Source organism: Zonotrichia albicollis, chromosome 15 (genome assembly GCF_047830755.1).
Source record: "Zonotrichia albicollis isolate bZonAlb1 chromosome 15, bZonAlb1.hap1, whole genome shotgun sequence".
NCBI classification, from domain to species: Eukaryota; Metazoa; Chordata; class Aves; order Passeriformes; family Passerellidae; genus Zonotrichia; species Zonotrichia albicollis.
This window is the reverse complement of record NC_133833.1, coordinates 15917845-15938965: the sequence shown is the minus strand read 5'-3', so window position 1 is coordinate 15938965 and position 21121 is coordinate 15917845. Positions and strand designations below refer to the sequence as shown.

Here is a 21121-nt window from a genome sequence, read left to right as displayed (position 1 = left end):
TCCTGGAAGGGCTTTACCAGAAAAAACGTGTCTACAAAGACTTCTGTCTCCATGAAAGGGTGTTCACTTTATTTCAGTCTAACACATTTTTTCTGTTTCTAATCCCGGAGTTATACCAATTTACAACATTAAACTGTATCACTTCAGCACATCACACCATGAGGGAGGCTTTCTGATTATTTTGTGCATCACAGGCTTTATTCAAACAGCCAGTTACTCAGGATGGGGTGGCAGTCCTTCTCTGCAGGAACAGGCTCAGTATAGCGCTCTGTACATTTCATTGGCTAGAAGGAGATGGGGCAAACATGGGCATGCAAATGCTCTAACATAAACACAGAAAATCATGTGGGGACAACTTTGCAGTCCTATCAAGAAGCCTTGGCATTCAGGAACACCAATGAATAGAGCAAAGACAACACCTTTTTTAAGTTCTTCTTGACTCTATCTTCCAATAATTGTCTTTCAATATTTGTGCATTTTTCCTTCAATGCATTTAATGACAATGAACAGGTTTCCATTACATGTTACAGCTCTGTTCAGTTGTATAATCTACCCTAACACTGTTTGTGCTCCTGTATTTCCAAGACAATCCTCAGGTGACATAACAACCAAGCCCTTCCTGAAAGCCAAGGGAAGTTTTTGTTGGGCATTTTGTTGCTGTAGTCAGTGCTAGATAAGAAAGACAAGACTGCTGTTTTCAAAGGGTCCAAGTCACCTTCTTCCCTGCTGAGCTGGCACTGCCTGCGTTTAAATGGCTGGGTGGGAACAACACCCTACTTCAGCCAGCAGCAGTATGCAAGCATCTGCATATCTTCAATGTCTCCAAACATAGGAATATGAAAGCAATGTACTGAGAGAATGTATCTCAGACAGATATCCAGAAGCCTGGAAAGGAAGGGCCTAGTTCTCATGTGACATTGCAACACACTAATTTCTCATATGACATTGCAACACCGTAATTAAATTCCTTGATGTCCTGAAGCACAAAAATGGCCTTTTGCATTTCAATGAAAATATGATTTGTTCGGCCAAGAGTGACATCATCCTAAATCTCAAAATAAAAAGAGTCTCTGTTTTGTCAGATACCAACAAAACCAAGAGCATAGCTGAGAGGACTAGGCACACTTCAAGCCTGTTAGAGATTGCAGTGAATGAGCTGAAAAAAATTACTAAATAGGTGAAAGAACCATGGATTCTTTTATTTCTTTAATTATTTTTTTGAAGTGGAAGACATTATTTCTGATAAGAATTTTCAAAACAATGGCAAATACATCATTCATCCTAAGAAATCATTATCACATGCTGCAGAATGGTTTCCCTCCTCCTCAGGGCGATGAAGCCTCTAACGGTGCAGACCCCAGCTAGTCAAAGGAAAGAGCGTTGAACTGTCCTGCAGAGAGAGTGCCAGCATTGTCTGGGGCCATGTCCTCACTGCTGACAGGGACACCGGGGGAATCCTGTTCCTCATCGAGGCCCTGGCCCACGGCGCAGTGCTGTGGGGGCAGGCTGGGCAGGATGGGCTTGAGGAATCTGAACTCGCTGTTGCCCGAGCCCGTGGTGAGGCTGATCTCGTAGCAATAGGCGCGGGGCAGGGTCCCTGCAGCGGCCGCATCGGCCAGGCCGCCCTGCAAGGTGTCGGCAGCATAGAGCACATGGCCAGCCTTCAGCTCCTTCCTCCTGCACACCTTGCGAGCCAGCAGCACTGCCGTGGAGATGAGGAAGAGGAGGGAGACAAAGACCAAGGCAATGATTAAATAGGTGGTCAGGGAGGCAGCGGCCTGATCCTCGCTGGCCGGGCTGCTGTGCGGCAGGCGCACGTCGGAGAAGTCCTTGAGCAGGAGAGCGCTGAGAGCTGCCGTGGCTGACAGCGGGGGCTTGCCGTTGTCTCTGACCAGCACCACCAGCTTCTGCTTGACGCTGTCTCTCTCTGTCACCGGCCTCCTGAGACGCACCTCGCCGCTTTGCAGGCCCACGGCAAACAGGCCTGGGTCGGTGGCCCTGAGCAGGTGGTAGGAGAGCCACGAGTTCTGTCCCGAGTCAGCGTCGACGGCCACCACTTTGCTGATGAGGTAGCCCGCCTCAGCCGACACAGGCACCAGCTCGCTGGAGGCCGGGCCGCTCTCCTGGGCCGGGTAGAGCACGAGCGGGGCGTTGTCGTTCTCGTCCAGCACCACCAGGCGCACGGTGACGTTGGCTCTCAGCGGAGGAGAGCCCGCGTCAGAGGCACTGACCGTCACCTCGGTCTGCCTCAAGCGCTCGTAGTCCAGGGGCCGCAGCACAAACACGTGTCCCTTCTCCGAGTTCACCGAGATGCAGGAGCACCAGGCCCGCTCTGGCCCTTGCTCTGCTGCCAGGGAATAGGTCACCTTGGCATTCAGCCCCACGTCAGCATCTGCAGCGCTCACGGCTCCCACAAATACCGTGGCCACGTTGTTCTCACGCACGTACATGGTGTAGGAGGTCTGGTTGAAGACGGGGGCATTGTCATTGACGTCGGAGATGTCCACGGTGAAGGTGTGCGTGGCGGTGAGAGGAGGCGAGCCCGCATCTGCTGCCGTCACAATGAGGATGTGCTGAGGCGTCTCCTCGCGGTCCAGCGCGCTCACTGTCACCAGCTCATAGTAATTCTTGTAGGCTGGCCGCAGGGAGAAGAAGAGCTGATCCTGCAGGGCACAGGAGATCTTCCCGTTGGCACCAGAATCCCGGTCCCTGACCGTAAACAGGGCAACCACCGTGCCGGGCACTGTGTTCTCGGGGAGGGGACTGCTGAAGGAACTGACCACCAGCTCTGGGGCATTATCATTCACATCCACCACCTCCACCAACACCTTGCAGATTGCTGACAGCCCTCCACCATCTCTGGCCCTCACAATCATATCATGCTTTTGTGCTGCCTCGAAGTCCAGGGGTTTTGTTAGTTTAATTTCACCAGTTATGGGGTCAATCAGAAATGCTGAATCGCCCTGTCCCACTGCTTCATTGAGTTGATAGGAAATGTCCCCATTAACTCCTGCATCTGGATCAGTTGCCAGCAGAGTCAGCACCACAGAGCCTACTGGCATGTTTTCTAAAACCTTTCTGATATAACGATCTTGTGTGAAGATGGGAGCATTGTCATTTACATCCAGAACGATAATAGAGACCTCGATGGTTCCACTTCTGGGAGGAGAGCCCCCATCTACAGCAATAACACGGAAACCCATCTCTGCATGCTGCTCTCTGTCTAGTGACTTATCTAAAACAAGTTGAAGATATTTGTCATCCTCACTGCGACATTCATAGGAGACAGTGAAATACTCATTCTTGGGAGAGATGACGTACTCCTGGACTGTGTTCCTGCCAATATCTAGGTCCTGAGCCACCTCCAGCGGAAAACGAGAACCCTGCTCGCTCGTTTCCAAGATACTAAAACTGACTCGATCTTCTCGAAAAATAGGTGAATGATCATTGATATCCTTCACAGTCACCTCGACCCGAAAGAACTGCAGGGGGTCGGAGAGCAGCAGCTCGAAGGGGAGCATGCAGGTGTCGGCCTGGGCGCACAGCTGCTCCCGGTCCAGCCTCCCCGCCACGATGAGGCGGCCGGAGGCGCGCTCCAAGCGAAAATGCTGGCGGCCGTCCTCCGAGACCAGGCGGGCGCGGCGAGCCGAGAGCTGCGCCGGCGTCAGCCCCGCGTCCTCGGCCAGCTCGCCTACCAGGGAGCCGCTTTCCGCCTCCTCGGCTACGGAGTAGCGGATGGGCTCGGCGCGAGCGAGCGGCAGCCCCAGCAAAGCACACACACAAAGCACTTGCCTTGCGAGCGCTATGGCGCGGCGGCGGCGGCGGCGGCGGCGGCGGCGGCCGCTGTCGGTGTCGGTGTCGGTGTCGCGGCGGGTGTCCCGGGCGATTGCGGGCGGAGAGCGGCGAAGTGCGGGGCGGGCGCCTTCCCTCGCTCTCTCAGATTCCGGCCGGCCGTTCGTAAACGCAGCCCGGGTGTGCCGGCAGCGGGTGACACGGGGCAGCGCTCGCTGCCTCAGCCGCTGCCACCTCCGCCCGGCTGCGCTGGGCTGGTCTGAGCTGAACTGAACTGAGCTGGGCTGGGTCGGTCAGGTTCTGGTCTGAGCTTGCTCGGGCTGTGCCGCTCCGGCCCCGGCCGCCTCCGCTGCCGCAGCCGCTCGGCGCCGCCTTGGCCGACGGCACCACCCAGCGGTGCGCGCTGGGACTGCAGCCGCCGCCGCCCGCAGCCCGCGCTGCCGCTCGGCCCGGCCGCGATCCCGAAGGCAGCGAGACAGCCGGGGCCGGCAACGGAACGTGGCCTCAACCAGGGCACCCTAAGGACCAGATTCAACCCTGAAGCACAGAGTCTCCTCTCTCATCAGGAGAAACAGCACAGTGATAGGGCGATGGTGACAGCTTCGGCCTGCCAATGAACAGTCTCGGCTTCATCTCCCTGCTCAGGAGCTCTACCCACCCATCATTGCTGCATACAAGGGGACGCAGTGACAAGGTAAGTTGCACAATTCCGAAATGTCCTGGAAGGGCTTTACCAGAAATAACGTGTCTACAAAGACTTCTGTCTCCATGAAAGGGTGCTCACTTTATTTCAGTCTAACACATTTTTCAGTTTCTCATCCTAGAGTTATATCAATTTACAACCTTAAGCTGTGTAACATCAGCTTATAACTGCACGAGGGAGGCTTTCTGATTATTTCATGCATCACACACATCATTCACACAACCAGTTATCCTAGATGGGGTGTCAGTCCTTCTCTAGATTAGCAGGCTCAGTAAAGTGCTCATTACATTTCAGAGGAGAAAGTGAGCGCATTGGAATGTAAATGCTCAGACACAAATACAGAAAGTCATGTGGGGCAGCTTTCTAGTGCCATCAAGAAGCCTTGGGATTCAGGAACTACAATTAAAGACTAAACTCAATATCTTTTTTTTTAATCTCTTCCTGACTCTCTCTTTAAAAAAATTGTGTTTTACTATAGGTAGATTTTTCTTTCAATGCATTCAATGACAATGAACATGTTTCTAGAGCTCTGTACAGCTGCAGTCTACCTGCAGGAGTTTACTGTGTCTGTTCTACTGTATTTCCAAGGCAATTCTGAGGTGAGAGAACACCCAAGCCCTTCTTGTAAGCTAAAGGAAAATTTTGTTGTGCATTTTGCTGCTTTATTCTGGCTAGATGAGACTGCTGTTGTGAAAGAGTCCAAATCACCTCCTTCCCTGCTGAGCTGGCATTGCCTGTGGCAATGGCTGGGTGGGAGCAAATCCCTACTTCACTAGGCAGAACTTCGGAAGCATCTGCAGATATTCAATGTCTGGACACAGAGCTCATATCGCAGAAAGAGACATCCAGAATCCAGGGAAGAAAGGGCCTAGTTCTCACGTGGCATTCTGAGTTAGTACTCACCAATTCCTTGCTTTCCAAAGCTGAGGAAATAATTTTGGCATTTCAGCGAGGATATGATTAGTTTGGATAATAGTTGTATTGTCATGAAGATCAGAATAAAAAGATCCTCTGTCTTTTCAGACAGCAAGAGAAAACAGATCATGTATTGAGGGTTATGCACATACATAAATTCTGATGGAAAGGGCAGGAGAAAAGACAACACCCATCAAAAACTAAATAAGCATAACTTGGCTTTGCTTATTTCCTCTATTGCCTTTTCCAATTGAATATATTTATTCCAGAGAGAATTTACGGGAAGTTGGTTAAACCGATTTAAAACACAAATTTCTGTAGAGGAACAATTGTCCCATGCTGCTGTCATGGTCACTGCCTGCCATGGCCCACGAAGCCTTTAGCTGTGGGGATCCCAGCTAGTCAAAGGAAAGAGCGTTGAACTGTCCTGCAGAGAGAGTGCCAGCATTGTCTGGGGCCATGTCCTCGCTGCTGACAGGGACACCGGGGGAATCCTGCTCCTCATCGGGGCCCTGGCCCACGGCGCAGTGCTGTGGGGGCAGGCTGGGCAGGATGGGCTTGAGGAATCTGAACTCGCTGTTGCCCGAGCCCGTGGTGAGGCTGATCTCGTAGCAATAGGCGCGGGGCAGGGTCCCTGCAGCGGCCGCATCGGCCAGGCCGCTCTGCAAGGTGTCGGCAGCATAGAGCACATGGCCAGCCTTCAGCTCCTTCCTCCTGCACACCTTGCGAGCCAGCAGCACTGCCGTGGAGATGAGGAAGAGGAGGGAGACAAAGACCAAGGCAATGATTAAATAGGTGGTCAGGGAGGCAGCGGCCTGATCCTCGCTGGCTGGGCTGCTGTGCGGCAGGCGCACGTCGGAGAAGTCCTTGAGCAGGAGAGCGCTGAGAGCTGCCGTGGCTGACAGCGGGGGCTTGCCGTTGTCTCTCACCAGCACCACCAGCTTCTGCTTGACGCTGTCTCTCTCTGTCACCGGCCTCCTGAGACGCACCTCACCGCTTTGCAGGCCCACGGCAAACAGGCCTGGGTCGGTGGCCCTGAGCAGGTGGTAGGACAGCCACGAGTTCTGTCCCGAGTCGGCATCGACGGCCACCACTTTGCTGATGAGGTAGCCCGCCTCGGCCGACACGGGCACCAGCTCGCTGGAGGCCGGGCCGCTCTCCTGGGCCGGGTAGAGCACGAGCGGGGCGTTGTCGTTCTCGTCCAGCACCACCAGGCGCACGGTGACGTTGGCTCTCAGCGGAGGAGAGCCCGCGTCAGAGGCACTGACCGTCACCTCGGTCTGCCTCAAGCGCTCGTAGTCCAGGGGCCGCAGCACAAACACGTGTCCCTTCTCCGAGTTCACCGAGATGCAGGAGCACCAGGCCCGCTCTGGCCCTTGCTCTGCTGCCAGGGAATAGGTCACCTTGGCATTCAGCCCCACGTCAGCATCGGCAGCGCTCACGGCTCCCACAAACACCGAGGCCACGTTGTTCTCATGCACGTACATGGTGTAGGAGGTCTGGTTGAAGACGGGGGCATTGTCATTGACGTCGGAGATGTCCACGGTGAAGGTGTGCGTGGCGGTGAGAGGAGGCGAGCCCGCATCAGCTGCCGTCACAATGAGGATGTGCTGAGGCGTCTCCTCGCGGTCCAGCGCGCTCACTGTCACCAGCTCATAGTAATTCTTGTAGGCTGGCCGCAGGGAGAAGAAGAGCTGATCCTGCAGGGCACAGGAGATCTTCCCGTTGGCACCAGAATCCCGGTCCCTGACCGTAAACAGGGCAACCACCGTGCCGGGCACTGTGTTCTCGGGGAGGGGACTGCTGAAGGAACTGACCACCAGCTCTGGGGCATTGTCATTCACATCCACCACCTCCACCAACACCTTGCAGATTGCTGACAGCCCTCCACCATCTGTGGCCGTCACACTGAGCTCATGCTTTTGTGCTGCCTCAAAGTCCAGGGGTTTTGTGATTTTAATTTCACCAGTTATGGGATCAATCACAAATGCAGAGTCACTCTGTCCCACTGCCTGGCTGAGTTGATAGGATATGTCCCCATTAATTCCTTCATCTGAATCAGTTGCCAGCACAGTCAGAACCACAGAGCCTTCTGGAATGTTTTCCAAAATCTTCGCATTGTACACCTCTTCTGTGAAGATGGGAGCATTGTCATTTGCATCTAGAATGATGATTTTCACCTCAGTGGTGCCACTCCTGGATGGAAAGCCTCCATCCTCGGCAATTACACTGAAACTCATCTCTGCTTTCTCCTCTCTGTCTAGTGGCTTTTCCAAGACCAATTCAAGATAGTTTTTGCCTGAAATTGCAGTCCCAGAGGATACAGTAAAGTACACGTTCTCAGGAGAAATTTTGTAGTCCTGGACAGTGTTCCTTCCTATATCTACGTCCTGAGCAACCTGAAGTGGGAAACGGGACCCAGGCTCGCTTGTCTCTGGGATCTTAAAAGTCACTCTATCATTAGGGAAGACGGGAGAATGGTCATTGATATCGTCCAGAGTCACCTCGACCCGAAAGAACTGCAGGGGGTCGGAGAGCAGCAGCTCGAAGGGGAGCATGCAGGTGTCGGCCTGGGCGCACAGCTGCTCCCGGTCCAGCCTCCCCGCCACGACGAGGCGGCCGGAGGCGCGCTCCAAGCGAAAATGCTGGCGGCCGTCCTCCGAGACCAGGCGGGCGCGGCGAGCCGAGAGCTGCGCCGGCGTCAGCCCCGCGTCCTCGGCCAGCTCGCCTACCAGGGAGCCGCTTTCCGCCTCCTCGGCTACGGAGTAGCGGATGGGCTCGGCGCGAGCGAGTGGCAGCCCCAGCAAAGCACACACACAAAGCACTTGCCTTGCGAGCGCCATGGCGCGGCGGCGGCGGCGGCGGCCGGTGTCGGTGTCGGTGTCGGTGTCGCGGCGGGTGTCCCGGGCGATTGCGGGCGGAGAGCGGCGAAGTGCGGGGCGGGCGCCTTCCCTCGCTCTCTCAGATTCCGGCCGGCGGACCGGAACGCAGCCCGGGTGTGCCGGCAGCGGGTGACACGGGGCAGCGCTCGCTGCCTCAGCCGCTGCCACCTCCTCCCGGCTGAGATGGGCTGGTCTAAGCTGAACTAAGCTGAGCTGGGCAGGGCTGGTCTGGTTCTGCTCTGAGCTTGCTCGGGCTGTGCCGCTCCGGCCCCGGCCGCCTCCGCTGCCGCAGCCGCTCGGCGCCGCCTTGGCCGACGGCACCACCCAGCGGTGCGCGCTGGGACTGCAGCCGCCGCCGCCCGCAGCCCGCGCTGCCGCTCGGCCCGGCCGCGATCCCGAACCCGCGGCTGGTGCTCCTGCGGCAGAATGCGCTCACATTCTCCCGGAGAGAAGTTCTAGGGAATGTGGCCTGTATCCCTGCCAGAGTTTCTGCGCTGGAGCATCCACGGCAGCTCCTCCACTTCCAATCTCTTCCCCTCGCTGGCCCGATTTCGCGGGCTGGTGCGCTCTTGTTAAGCGATAGGCACGTCCGCGGCTTTCGAGAAAAGCGGAGGGAAGACAGGCACTACGATTTTCCATGGCGGTGTGAGACAGAGGCTGAACTCGGAGGGACAGAGCCGCCTTCTGCGGCAGGAGAAACGAGCCGGGAGCCTGCGCAGGGAGATTACACCTATAACAGCAGGGAACGGCCCTACTGCTACTGGGGAATCTCCGGCTGTGGACTGGGAAGGGAGGCGCGTCTCAGCGCGGCTCAGGCATGAACTAGCACGCCTACTGGTCAATCTTTCGGCTAAAAGGGAGGAGTGACTGTGTTCCCCGCAGGGGCTTCCCGGTCGCAGGCGGGCTGCGAGTGGTGTAGCGGTTCCTGGTCTTTGTCCAGTCCCGCCTCAGAACTGCTATGAAGGCTGGGCAGGATGGGCCTCAGGAACTGGAATTCGCTCCTCCCCGAGCCGCTGGTCAGACACATTTCGTAGCGGTAAGCCGGCGACAGAGTGCCCGTGCTGCCCACGCCCACGCCGTCGCTGGCGACGTCTCCGTCCGCGTAGCAGCTGGGAGAGGGAGGAGGAAGTTCTGCCCGGACCCGCGCTCTGCAGAGCGTGTTCGCTGTTAAGACGAGGACGGACAAGACGAAAAGGGACGAGACGCAGCACAGGGAAGCGATGAGGTAAGTGGTGAGCATTTCCTCCTCGGCCACCTGCGGCTCCTGTCCGCCTGCGGGATCGTGGCCAAGCTGGTGGAAAGCATCGGAGAAATCGTCCACCAGTGCCACGGCGAGAGTGGCGGTGGCAGAGCGCGGCGGCCGCCCGCGGTCCCGCACCAGCACGATGAGCCTCTGCCGGGCCGCGTCCCGCTCGGTCACGGCGCGCGCCGTGCGCACCTCGCCGCTGTGCAGCCCCACGCGGAACAGCCCCGGCTCCGTGGCCTTGGCCAGCTCGTACGACAGCCACGCGTTCTGCCCCGCGTCCGCGTCCACCGCCACCACCTTGGCCACCAGGTAGCCGGACGGTGCCCAGCGCGGCACCAGCTCTCCGGCCGCGCTGCTGTCGAGGCCCGGGTGGAGCAGCACGGGCGCGTTGTCGTTCTCGTCGCGCACGACGATGCGCAGCACGGCCTGGGCGCTGAGCGGCGGGGAGCCGCCGTCGGCTGCGGTCACTGTCACCTCGAAGGCAGGAACCTTCTCGTAGTCCAGTGGGCGCAAAGTCCGGACGGTTCCACTCTCCGCATCCACTGACACGAATGATGCGGCGGCGAGGGTGCCCGTCGGTGGCGGCACTAGCGAGTATCTCACGCGGGCGTTCTCTCCCGCGTCAGGGTCCGTGGCACTGAGGCGGCCAAGGCTCCTCCCCGCGGGCTCGTTTTCGCTCATCACCATGGTGTAAATGGCCTGGGTGAAGGTGGGTGCATTGTCGTTCACATCCAAGAGCCGCACGAGCAGGGTTTTGGATGTCGAGAGGGCGGGGGAGCCCTCGTCTCGAGCTCGCACAGTCACGTTGTATTCCTCCACCTGCTCCCTGTCTAGCGTCTCTGATGTCACGAGCGCGTACGCGTCGGCTGCCAGCAGCGTGATCCTGAAGGGTTGCTCTCCTGTCAGCTCGCAGGTCGTCCTGCCATTGTCCCCCGAGTCCCGGTCCCGCACGTTGAAGAGGGCCACCACGGTGTCCGGCGGGGCGGCTTCGGAGAGGGTGCTGGTGAGCGAGGTGATGATCACCTCGGGGGCATTGTCGTTCACGTCCTTCACCTGCACCTCCACATTGCAATGCGTGGACAAGTCCCCTCCATCTGTGGCTTGGACGTCTATCTCATAGCTCTTTTTTTCTTCATAATCCAAAGGCTTTTTGAGTCGAATCTGGCCTGTCTCTGGGTTTATTTTAAACGTTTGGAGATTTTCTTCTGAATTTTGAAATATGGAATACACTATTTCCCCATTCGTTCCTTCATCTAAATCACTAGCAGACACTACCACCACTATGGTGTCCTCTGAGCTATTTTCCATTACAGAGACTTTATACAGAGTCTGGGTAAATACCGGGCTGTTGTCGTTTATATCCAGGACTACCACGCGGATTGAAGCTGTGCCAGACCGTGGTGGATTCCCACCATCTACAGCCGTGATGCTGAAAGCAACTTCTGCCTGCTGCTCTCGGTCCAGGGCTCGGTCCAGCACCAGCTCGGCGTACCTCCCGCCGTCATTTCGCCGCTGGGTGTACACATGGAAATACTCGTTCGAGCTGATACTATAATGTTGAAGGCTATTGTTCCCCACGTCTGGATCATGAGCGCTTTCTAACAAAAACCGAGTCCCCGGCACTGCAGATTCCGGCATCTTTAAAATTATCTCTTTATTTAGGAACACTGGAGCATGATCATTTATGTCGATGAGTCTTACCTCAGCTCGGAAGGACTGCAGTGGGCTCTCCAGCAGCACCTCGAAACGCACCAAGCAGGGCTCGCTCTGTCCACACAGCTCTTCCCGGTCCATTTGCTCTCTCACCACCAAATCCCCGGTGTGCTGGTTCAGCTGTAAATACTGCTTTTCTCCTTCAGGAACGACTCGAGCCCGACGAGCCAATAATTCCTCACCGGTTAGTCCCAAATCCTTAGCGATATTCGCCACAAAAGAGCCTCTCTCCGCCTCTTCGGGCACAGAGTACAGAGCGGTTTCTGCTCTCATCCCCGAGACGCAGAGGACAAGCAGCAGAGCCGCCGCTCGCCCCGGGAGCTGTTCCTCGCTCTTCCTCGGCTTCATTCCCTCCCAGAGACCCGGTCTCCCCTCCTGTAAGCTGGATGGAGCTGCCGATACAGCCTGCCGCCCCCCGAGCGGAGCAGCCCGAGATGGTGCAGCCCCGCCCGAATCGCGGGGCCGGCGGAGCTCTGGAGCTGCGCGGAGCTTCCGCGGTCAGCAGCGGCACCAGGCGGCCGAGCTGTGGAAGGATTCGAAGATTTCCCAGCGCAAAGCCTGGAAAGCAGAGATTAACGGCTCGTTTTCTCCCTTCCTAGGTCAAATCATAGAGATTGAAATGTCCCTGTAACTGTATTCAAAGTATGGCCACTGGCTCAATGAGCAATGCCTCTTTTTACCTTCTGCTTCAAAATGGAGTTTATTTACAGCTGGGTCGTTCCTTTTGTTTTGGTTCCCCCTCACTTACCTCAGTATGAACACTTTGAATAAATGACTTCTCGGCCGTTCAGCTAGAACAGATGTGTATTGTTACAGAGGTTCAGCAACCAGGTAAGGTGGTCTTTTGACCACAGTAGCAATCGCCATGGTCATTCTCGGAATGGACAGAGATTGTTCCCGCAGTTCATTACCTCTCCTGCTGGGAGCCTTTGGGAATGGGCTGGAGGCAGCATCTCAGACCTCAGCTCGTCTCACAAAAAAAAAACTCGTCCACCTTGCTCCGACTTCTGAGACCGCCCTATTTCCCCAAGTCGTTCTGATTTCCCCTGCATTAATTCCACTCCAGATGCAGGGATTTATTCCCGAAATCCTGCTCTTGAGTTGGCTTTTTCCTCTGCCATGACTGTGGCAAGTGATCTCGAGACAGCACACCCACCCGAGGGCGTTCCAAGTAAATTTTATTGTTTTCTGTCATTGCTCATTTGACTCTTTAAAATGGCTCAACAACAGGAATTATCACATAACTTTATAATTCAATACCGACTGACAAAAGAAAACCAGAAAGCTTCTTGACACCCTATATTCTACAGTGTCCTAAGCTAATTGGAAATGGTTTCGTATATTTTACTGAAAAACCACAAATAATACTTTTAATCATCTTGGTTTTTAAAAAAAGTGAAATAGTGTTTTCAACTTTATGAAAAAAAAAAAAAAAAGAAAGGAAGAAAGAATACACTGTTCAAAGCCCACTCTTTATAATTAGGAGAGCCTGTAAACTCCTGGTGAAATAGCCAAGTGTGCCAATGCCAGCAGTTCAAAATGTAAACAGCTTCTGCTTATTTTGTAAGAAATCCCTTTGCAAGCACCACTTAATTTTACATATTATCTGTTTCGCCTGGTGTTGAATACATGGCAGAAAATTAAGATATTATTACAAAGCTGTCTCCATAAAAAGTAAGAAAGAAAGAAACAAAGCACAAAAGGAAATTCCCCAGAGAAGGCGGTGTAAAAAGAAGTTGAAAATCTGCTGCCAGTTTTCAGTATTTCTCGATGTAGAAGCAGTAGCACTCTCACAATCATACATTATGTATGATAATTACTGATTACTATGATAATAATTGATTATTATGTAATCAACATGCAGCACAGTTCTCCTCCATCGACAGCACAATTACAAAATAGCTACATGAATAAAGTACTGCACAAGGGGAAAGTACTCTCATTGAGGAGGTTTCATCTCCCTGGTACTTTTTAGGGAGGTGCTTGGTCTCTTTTTTCCCTTTTCCCTGCGAGGACAGCCAAACTTGTCTTTCTCTTCACTTATTGATGGGCGAGCCAAGGGTTTTGCTCAGAACTGACATTGGGCTCCAGCTCCCTGTTTGCAGGGCAAACTGCACCTGCAGCTCTGGGCCCCGTATCTTCAGAGGTGGGAGCACTGCCCTGCAAAGAACAGAGAGAGCAGTTGTCATTTGGAGTTGAAGGAAAGCAGGCGTCACCGAGAAGCTCAGAGGATGTGTCTTACATCACTGCCTGTGTCACACCCCTCCTCTCTACCGGGAGCCAAAGAGAAAGCAAGACTTGGTGGATCTCTAACCTGAATGGACAACACCTGAAGTCAGAAACCATCCTCCAAAAGGGTACTATTGCAAAATCCTAATGAGTCTCTATAAAACCTTTATGAGTTTTGAGTAATTTGAAGAGGTGAGAGCCCCAAACAGAAACCACATTCTCACAAACAATAAATGTGGTTTAATGTTGATATATCAAGAAGGGTCCTTGTCTTGCCTGAGGCTACTGTGATTCTCACACCGTGCAGTAAAGTGAGTCCAAGTCATCGGTGGTTATGAAATATGAAAATATTAACTGACCCTGATGGTGTTTGTGTTTCTCCAACCTCATATATGTTCATCATCCTGTCTACTGTGAAATGCTAGATGGATCCTTGGACACTCTCCATGGAGTCCCTACAGAATCCCATACTAAGAGGTGACTGACTCTGATAACCACACTTTTCTGGTCAACGCTAAACATGCAAGTCACAAAACCATAAAGGAATTTAATGGCAGAGGCTCCTACCTCCGTAGGCTCCAGCAGTTTCTAAGCTTGAGTTCAGCATTGCGACCACCCCGGTGAATGGCACAGGGCAGCACCAAGCACCAGCTCCCAACAGCAGTGCAGGGGACATAGTTGGTGACACCCTTTGCACAGCTGTCCCTGCAGTCCCATCTGCAGCTGGACAGGCCACTACATTCCTGTTACTGCCACCTCTGGGAGGATGTACCCCTAGGAATGGTGTCATTCCTGCTCCAGGTCTCCACACACTGCATGGGCAGGACCCACGTGTCTGTAGGCACAGGGTTTGTGGTAACTGGGATTGGGGCTGCAGCCAAGAGTCATCCCCAATGGGATACAGCTGTGCAGGAACAGGTGAACAGTACTGAATGTAATGAGACCTGGAGTGCCCAGGTGCACTGACCAACCACAAAAAGGTAGAGAGGACACACAGGTGCCATACATGAACATGAAGGGTATAAAAGGTTGGGCTACAGAACAAGAAGGGCACACTCTTGGAGCTTTCTGAAGTGGTAAGGGGTTATTCTGTATGGGCTGATGCTTGAAGCCTTCTGACATTGTATGGTGATACTCTGTATTGTGGCCAGATCAGATGTGACACATCTCTACCTGTAGTTTTCACCTTCTCACGGCCTAAATCTTCCCCTTTGAAGTGACACCAAAGACTTGATCTATCATGAATACTCAGTCTAGATATGGACCCTGCTACCCAGAGAGGTGGTGGGTGCCCCACCCCTGGAAATATCCAAGGTCAGGTTGGATGGAGCTCTAAGGAACCCGGTCTAGTAAGGTATCCATGCTCATTGCATAAGGGTTTGGACTTAATGGATTTTAAAGGTCCATTCCAACCCAAAATGTTCTATTCTTCTATGATGTGGAGATGCGTGGTTAGTCAGCATTTGGGGAGCAGCTGAGCCCTGCTGGATCCTCCTGGGAGGCTTCTCCAGCAGTTCTGAGACCCCCTTCTATCATCTCCTCCCACCCCAGGGACTCCTCCACTAGCAGCTCTGCATCTTCAATAGTCCTTGCTCCCAGGGCTTGTCACACCTCCCTCCCGCCTGCCCGAGGGCCCTGTCAGTCCCTCACCTGCGCAGTCCAGTCGCCCTCGGCCCCGAGGTTGGCGGCATCCTGCGAGCACACCGAGCTCCGCTGCTCGCCGGGCCCGGGGGGCAGCCCGGCGGGGAAGCAGGGGAAGAGTGGCCTGAGGAAACGGAACTCGCTGTTGACGGTGCCGGCGGCGAAGCAGACGTCGTACAGGTAGCTGCGGGGCAGGGAGCCCGCACTGCTTTCCGTGCCAATCGTCGGGAATGTGGGCAAAGTCTCCGTCTCCCTCCGCCTGGCCCGCCGCACCTTCACCACCAAGGCGGCCACCGCGGTGGCGAGGAACAGCGCCGACACGCAGACCAGGGAGGCGATGAGGTAGAGAGTAAGCGGCCCGTCGGGCTCGGCGGCCGGAGCCTCCTCGCTCACCCGTAAATGGGCTTCGGAGAAGCCGTCCACCAGTGCCACGGCGAGGGTGGCGGTGGCAGAACGCGAGGGCTGCCCGCGGTCCCGCACCAGCACGATGAGCCTCTGCCGGGCCGCGTCCCGCTCGGTCACGGCCCTGGCCGTGCGCACCTCGCCGCTGTGCAGCCCCACGCGGAACAGCCCCGGCTCCGTGGCCTTGGCCAGCTCGTACGACAGCCACGCGTTCTGCCCCGCGTCCGCGTCCACCGCCACCACCTTGGCCACCAGGTAGCCGGACGGTGCCCAGCGCGGCACCAGCTCTCCGGCCGCGCTGCTGTCGGGGCCCGGGTGGAGCAGCACGGGCGCGTTGTCGTTCTCGTCGCGCACGACGATGCGCAGCACGGCCTGGGCGCTGAGCGGCGGGGAGCCGCCGTCGGCCGCGGTCACTGTCACCTCAAAGGAGCGCGCCTTCTCATAGTCCAGCGGGCGGAGGATATAAACATCCCCGTTTTCAGCGTTGACTGACACTTCGGGCTGCTCTTTGCCCTCCTGCCGCACCAGTGCGTAGTTCACACGGGCATTTATTCCTGCGTCGGCGTCCGTGGCCTTCATGCTGCCGATGCGGAGCATGGGGCTGTTGTTCTCCGTGACAGACATGGTGTAAATCTCCTGGGTGAACTCTGGGGGGTTGTCGTTCACATCCGATATCTGCACGAAGATGCTTTCCTGAGAGCTCAGCCGCTTCCTGCCCCAGTCTGTGGCTGTGATGGTGATGTTGTACTCCGCCGTCCTCTCCCTGTCCAGAGCCGCGTCTGTTCTCAGCTCGTAGTAATTATCAAAAGTGGGGGTGAGGCTGAACGGCAAGTCCCCGTCGATGGAACACTCCGTCCTGCCGTTGTCCCCGGAGTCCCGGTCCCGCACACTGAACAGAGCCACCACGGTGCGTGGCGGGGCGTCCTCGGGAATGGAGGCGCTGAGGGAGGTGAGCGCTATCTCCGGGGCGTTGTCATTCACGTCCAGGACCTCCACCTGCACTTTGCAGTGCGCAGACAGCCCTCCGCCGTCCGTGGCTTTCACCACCATCTTGTGGGATTTTGCTTCCTCAAAATCCAGTTTGCCTGCGACTCGGATTTCACCGGTGGTCGGGTTTAGCTGGAAGAGCTGCCGGGATCTCTCCGATGTCTGGGTAAAGGCATAACGCACTTCCCCGTTGGATCCTTTGTCGGGATCCGCGGCAGCGACTCTGACCACCAGCTGCTCCAGGGGGCTGTTCTCAGCCAGGCGCACCTCGTAGGTCTCCCTTTCGAAGACAGGAATGTTATCATTGGCATCCAGCACTTCTATCCGGACCTGAGCAGTGCCTGACCTGGGTGGTGACCCTCCGTCGGTGGCGGTCAGAAGTAAATTCAGCTGTCCCTGCTCTTCACGGTCGAGCTGGTGCTGTAGGACAAGTTCCAAGTATTTTACTCCATCTTTCGCTGTCCCAATAGCGAGGGAAAAATGAGGATTGGGCGCAAGGCTGTAGTTCTGCAAACCGTTAATGCCCACGTCCTTGTCCTGGGCACTTTCCAGGGGGAAACGGGAGCCAGGAGATGCAGTTTCCAGAATCTCTAAAACCATCTCCTTCTCCGGGAACACGGGCGAGTTGTCATTTACGTCACGAATTTCCACCTCCCCTCGGATAAGCTGCAATGGATTTTCAAAGAATATCTTAAAGACGAGCGTGCAGCTATCGCTCTGCGGACAGATCTCCTCTCGGTCCAGCGATTCCTTTGCCGTCAGGACTCCGGTGTTTTGATTGAGTCGGAAAAGCTGCTCGTTCCCCTCGGACACAACGCGGGCTTTGCGAGCAGCCAACTGGCTCAGAGGAACCCCCAGGTCCTTGGCGATATTGGCGACAAAGGAGTCCCTCTCCATTTCCTCCGGCAGGGAGTAGCGGAGGGTTTCAGCCCCGCTCTGACACATGCAAACACACAGAATAAACAAGATCACTTGCCTCTTTCTGTCTCCGCTCCGTCTCCCACAGGCCATCACTCTCCATAAAAGACATCCACAGTCCTCGGCGGCACCCAGCATTTTTTAGCAGCGTCCGAAAAAGAGCGGTGTGGGCCAGCAATCTTGGGGTGAAGGAATCTGGAAGCCCCCGAGTGCTCCGACTCCTTTGCGAGCAGCTCAGCTCTCACGGTTTTTTGTCTCCCCGCATCTGCAAAGCCGGGGCGGACCGAGGAACGCTCCGGTCCGCGGCCAACACCCCCACCCAGCGTCGGAAGGGGGAATATTTCCTCTCCATCGGGGCAGCGCTGCTGGCTCGGGGTTTGCTGATTGAGCCTGCTCTCTTTGTGCCAAAGAGGAGAAAAAAAGCGCCGTGTAAAAGCTCTTCTCTCTCTGGGGTAGGATCCCTGCCTGCGCACAGAGCGCTGCTCGGGGTATCACATCCCAGCTCGCAACCACGAACTCTTCATACACAGCTTTTGGTTTGCCTTGTGTAGACACGGTAAGTTCCACTGCCACAGAAGAGATTTTCCTTCTCTTCTCCACTTGTTAATCAGCACAGGGAGATTAGCCGTCGAGTCAGAGAAGCTATTGAAAGCGAGAGCTGGTGCCAGGGAGCTGACAAGGAATTGTCCTTAAGTAAAAGTTTCATTATCACCACAGCTCGCCATCACAGCAGGATGATAAAGCTGTCCTAGGACACAACATCCTAATGCTGTATTTTTTCTTTCTGGGTATCACATCTCGCCCGGCTTTTACACTTTTCTATGTCAAAAGATGCTGTACTTGAAGTCCTGTATCTGCTTCAGGATGTATGGCCAAGAGCCGGTTAATACGAAAGGCAAAGAAACAAACAGGGAGCCCCTAATTAAACTCCGCGATGCACAAACGATAAGGAAGAGATAACGGAGACAATAGCAAAGATAAAGCTCTCATCACACTGATAGACGGGCCATTAAAAGAATAAGCTGTTGAACTCAGAGGTTCGACAGAAACTATGAAAGGTAGAGGTAAAGAAAAAAGTTCTAAAGATTCTCAAGGAATATCAGGAAAAGTGTCATGGAAAAGAACTAATTGATCATGAGGTATTTGAGGGGGGAACTCCAGGAATTTGCAAGGCTTATTGTGAGATGATTAGAGGCAGAATAAAACTCGCTAAGAGGGAGATGTCTACAGCAGACCTGTTATGAACAGCCGCGGGAAAACGGAGGTGGAAGGGGATATCAAGGGGTTCTGAACACATTCGCGTACGGTGAGGCAGAATTCGTGCCAGAAACCAGATAAAAAACTCAGTGTCAGGCAGGCATGGCTGGCTTCGAAGACAGATTTACACCTCGACTGCTTCTGCGACGAATGCACTGAGGATGTGCACAGCTGCCTGCGAGCCCAACTCAACCTTTCTCTTAGAGAATTAAAAATCGAAAGAGGGAACAAAATAGTGCTTGCATTATTTACCTGTGTCTCTAGCAGTTTTAGTTCGGATTTTACTATAAAAGAAACTACGCTATTAAAAATTATTATTATTATAAAGTATCAGAACCCTCCTGGGTCTGGTACCTTTTCTTTAATTTCCCAGATGTTTCCCCCTTATTTTTGTTTGCTAAAAAAGGAGTGACGCTGTGAAACAATACTCAAGAAGTCAAGTCCTAGAAATTCTCTCATGTCTTCATTTGTTTTAGAGTAAAAACTTCGTGCCTGTATGAGTAAGAGAAAGAAACAATTAGGGTTGACTTCAGGATTCCCGGGAACTTTAGCTACTGAAAGATCTTGCACGAACGAAGTCATTTTCGGCGACTTCCTCTTATCACCCCTTGACTTGGATGCATTATAAGATCTAAACCACTGCAATACGTCAAAGGGCAGCTCCTCTTGTCTTCCCTTCCAGGGGCACGTCCATCTCTCGAGCTGCGATCATTATCACCAACAGAGAAGTCAAACCATAGGCCAAGCACAGCAGCAGATGTGCTGGGAAAGTGGCTTCTCTCGCAAAAACAACTGTGACACCTGTAATCCACTTGCTCTGTGCCCGTTTTTTTCACCTCCGAGAGGGAAATGTGTATTTCCTTCTCCTTATCCTAATCTTCGGCATCACTGCGCAGCAGGGGGAAAGACACAGGCCGAGAAAAGCCTCCACATTTCCTACCCTGAGTCCAAGAGCCCAGTTATTGTTGCTGCCATCGTTTCAGCAAGGAAAGCGTTTCCTTCAGCTTCAGGTGTAAGAACAGTGATCCCTAACGGAGCTCTTGGCTGTAACAATATCTTTGCTCATCAGCAGATGCTGCCCTTCCACCGACGTTTATATTCTTTCAGAGTAAATCCAGAATTCTTTTGGAGAAATGAAAGAGGGTCACTTACCGTGCAGCACTAGAGAGCCAATGCTGGTGTTTTCCTTTGGGTCACAACTGTGAAATGGATGGGTATTAATTTAAAAAAAGAAGTTTGAATACTGCCAGACGGAGGCACGCTGTATTTTAGGACATAAGAAAGAACTATACCCATAAAAAGAAAGATTTGCATGAATGTGCCAAAGAATTCACGTATCTCCTCAGGCATACAGTGGTATTGCAGGCTTCCTCATCTTTTGTTTTACTGACGACATCTTTATCCTCAGAAGAACCAAAAAAGCAGTTCTATTCACTCTGTCATTTAAAACTTCATGCTAGAAAAGCATTACAGCAGCATATCCTGCTCAGTTCCTGGTATGGCTTCGTGTTTCAGAACACAGAGGTGCTAAAACAAAATTCTGACCACACTTCTGAAGCAATTTCAATTTCCAAAATCCTTCCTGGTCCTTCATCTGGGAATTCAGATCCGCTGAATGAAATCTCGGCGGTCCCATGCCCACTTTTGTGGTCCCTTCGGATAAAGGCTCCTTCTCCATCCCTGGAGCCACCGTCGGCTCCCCTCCAGGGCACCCTGAGGATGGGATGGCTCGGGAGGAGCCTGCAGAGCAGAAAAACAGACACTTCCCTGAGTCACAGCGTTTTCCACGCTTGAATGCAAGGACAGACCAACACTCCCGACCTCTCCTTCCCGGACAACTCCCAGGATGGATTTCTTCTTCTGTCCCTGTAACAATCAGGCTGCATCCCAAATTCCCAGCTATCCCGAGGACCTGGGGCCGGCGCTCTCGGCTGGCTGCAAACGTGAGGAAAACTGGGAGAATCATTGCTAACCTTCCGGCTCTCGGTTGTGTTGTAAAAACCACGGGTACCTGTTCTGAGGCTCATTTTCTGAGACACACACAGCCTCCTCCCCCTGTCTGCACTCGGAACAGCGAGTGCTGTCCTCATCAGTCTGTTAAAAGCAAACATTCATTTCTCCCAGCAGTAACTCTGTGCTTACCAACGAATCGACCCTGAGCTACCCCAGACTTCCGGAGAAATCCTCCCAAATCCCGCAGGGACGGCCCTGTGGGGCGATCTCCGTCCTTCACACTCCGTCTTTCACTTTGTGCTCTCGGCTTTTCCAGGCGCGTCTCGATGCGGCGATTCCCAGCACATCCTTTGGAAAAGCTTTAAACCAGGGCGTATTCCGGAGCAACCGGGGCGTTTCTGCGGGCTCTCAGCCGGTGCCAACCCCGCAGCATCCCGCTGGTGTGACACTGGCGTGACACTGGTGTCTCACTGGTGTCCCCGC

At 54.2% G+C, this 21121-nt stretch overlaps 3 protein-coding genes across 3 annotated transcripts; all 3 read right to left on the bottom strand.

The window, feature by feature from the left end:
• Positions 1–2: 2 nt before the first annotated feature.
• Positions 3–4085, bottom strand: LOC141730973 (protocadherin beta-15-like; the record flags this gene model as incomplete). The annotated part of the gene is made up of 1 exon (XM_074552471.1): positions 3–4085. A coding segment is annotated over one exon (2724 nt), but the record flags the coding sequence as incomplete, so codon positions are not given.
• On the bottom strand, positions 4077–8253 carry LOC141730932 (protocadherin beta-15-like). Its single transcript, XM_074552219.1, has one exon. The coding sequence runs from the start codon at positions 8251–8253 to the stop codon at positions 5809–5811; it is 2445 nt and encodes an 814-aa protein (XP_074408320.1). The 3' UTR covers positions 4077–5808.
• Positions 8254–8722: 469 nt separating this feature from the next.
• On the bottom strand, positions 8723–21121 carry LOC102065620 (uncharacterized). The gene is made up of 2 exons (XM_074552470.1): positions 15131–21121; positions 8723–11740 (listed from the first exon to the last, which is right to left on the bottom strand). The coding sequence occupies exons 1-2, from the start codon at positions 17564–17566 to the stop codon at positions 9143–9145; spliced, it is 5034 nt and encodes a 1677-aa protein (XP_074408571.1). The 5' UTR covers positions 17567–21121; the 3' UTR covers positions 8723–9142.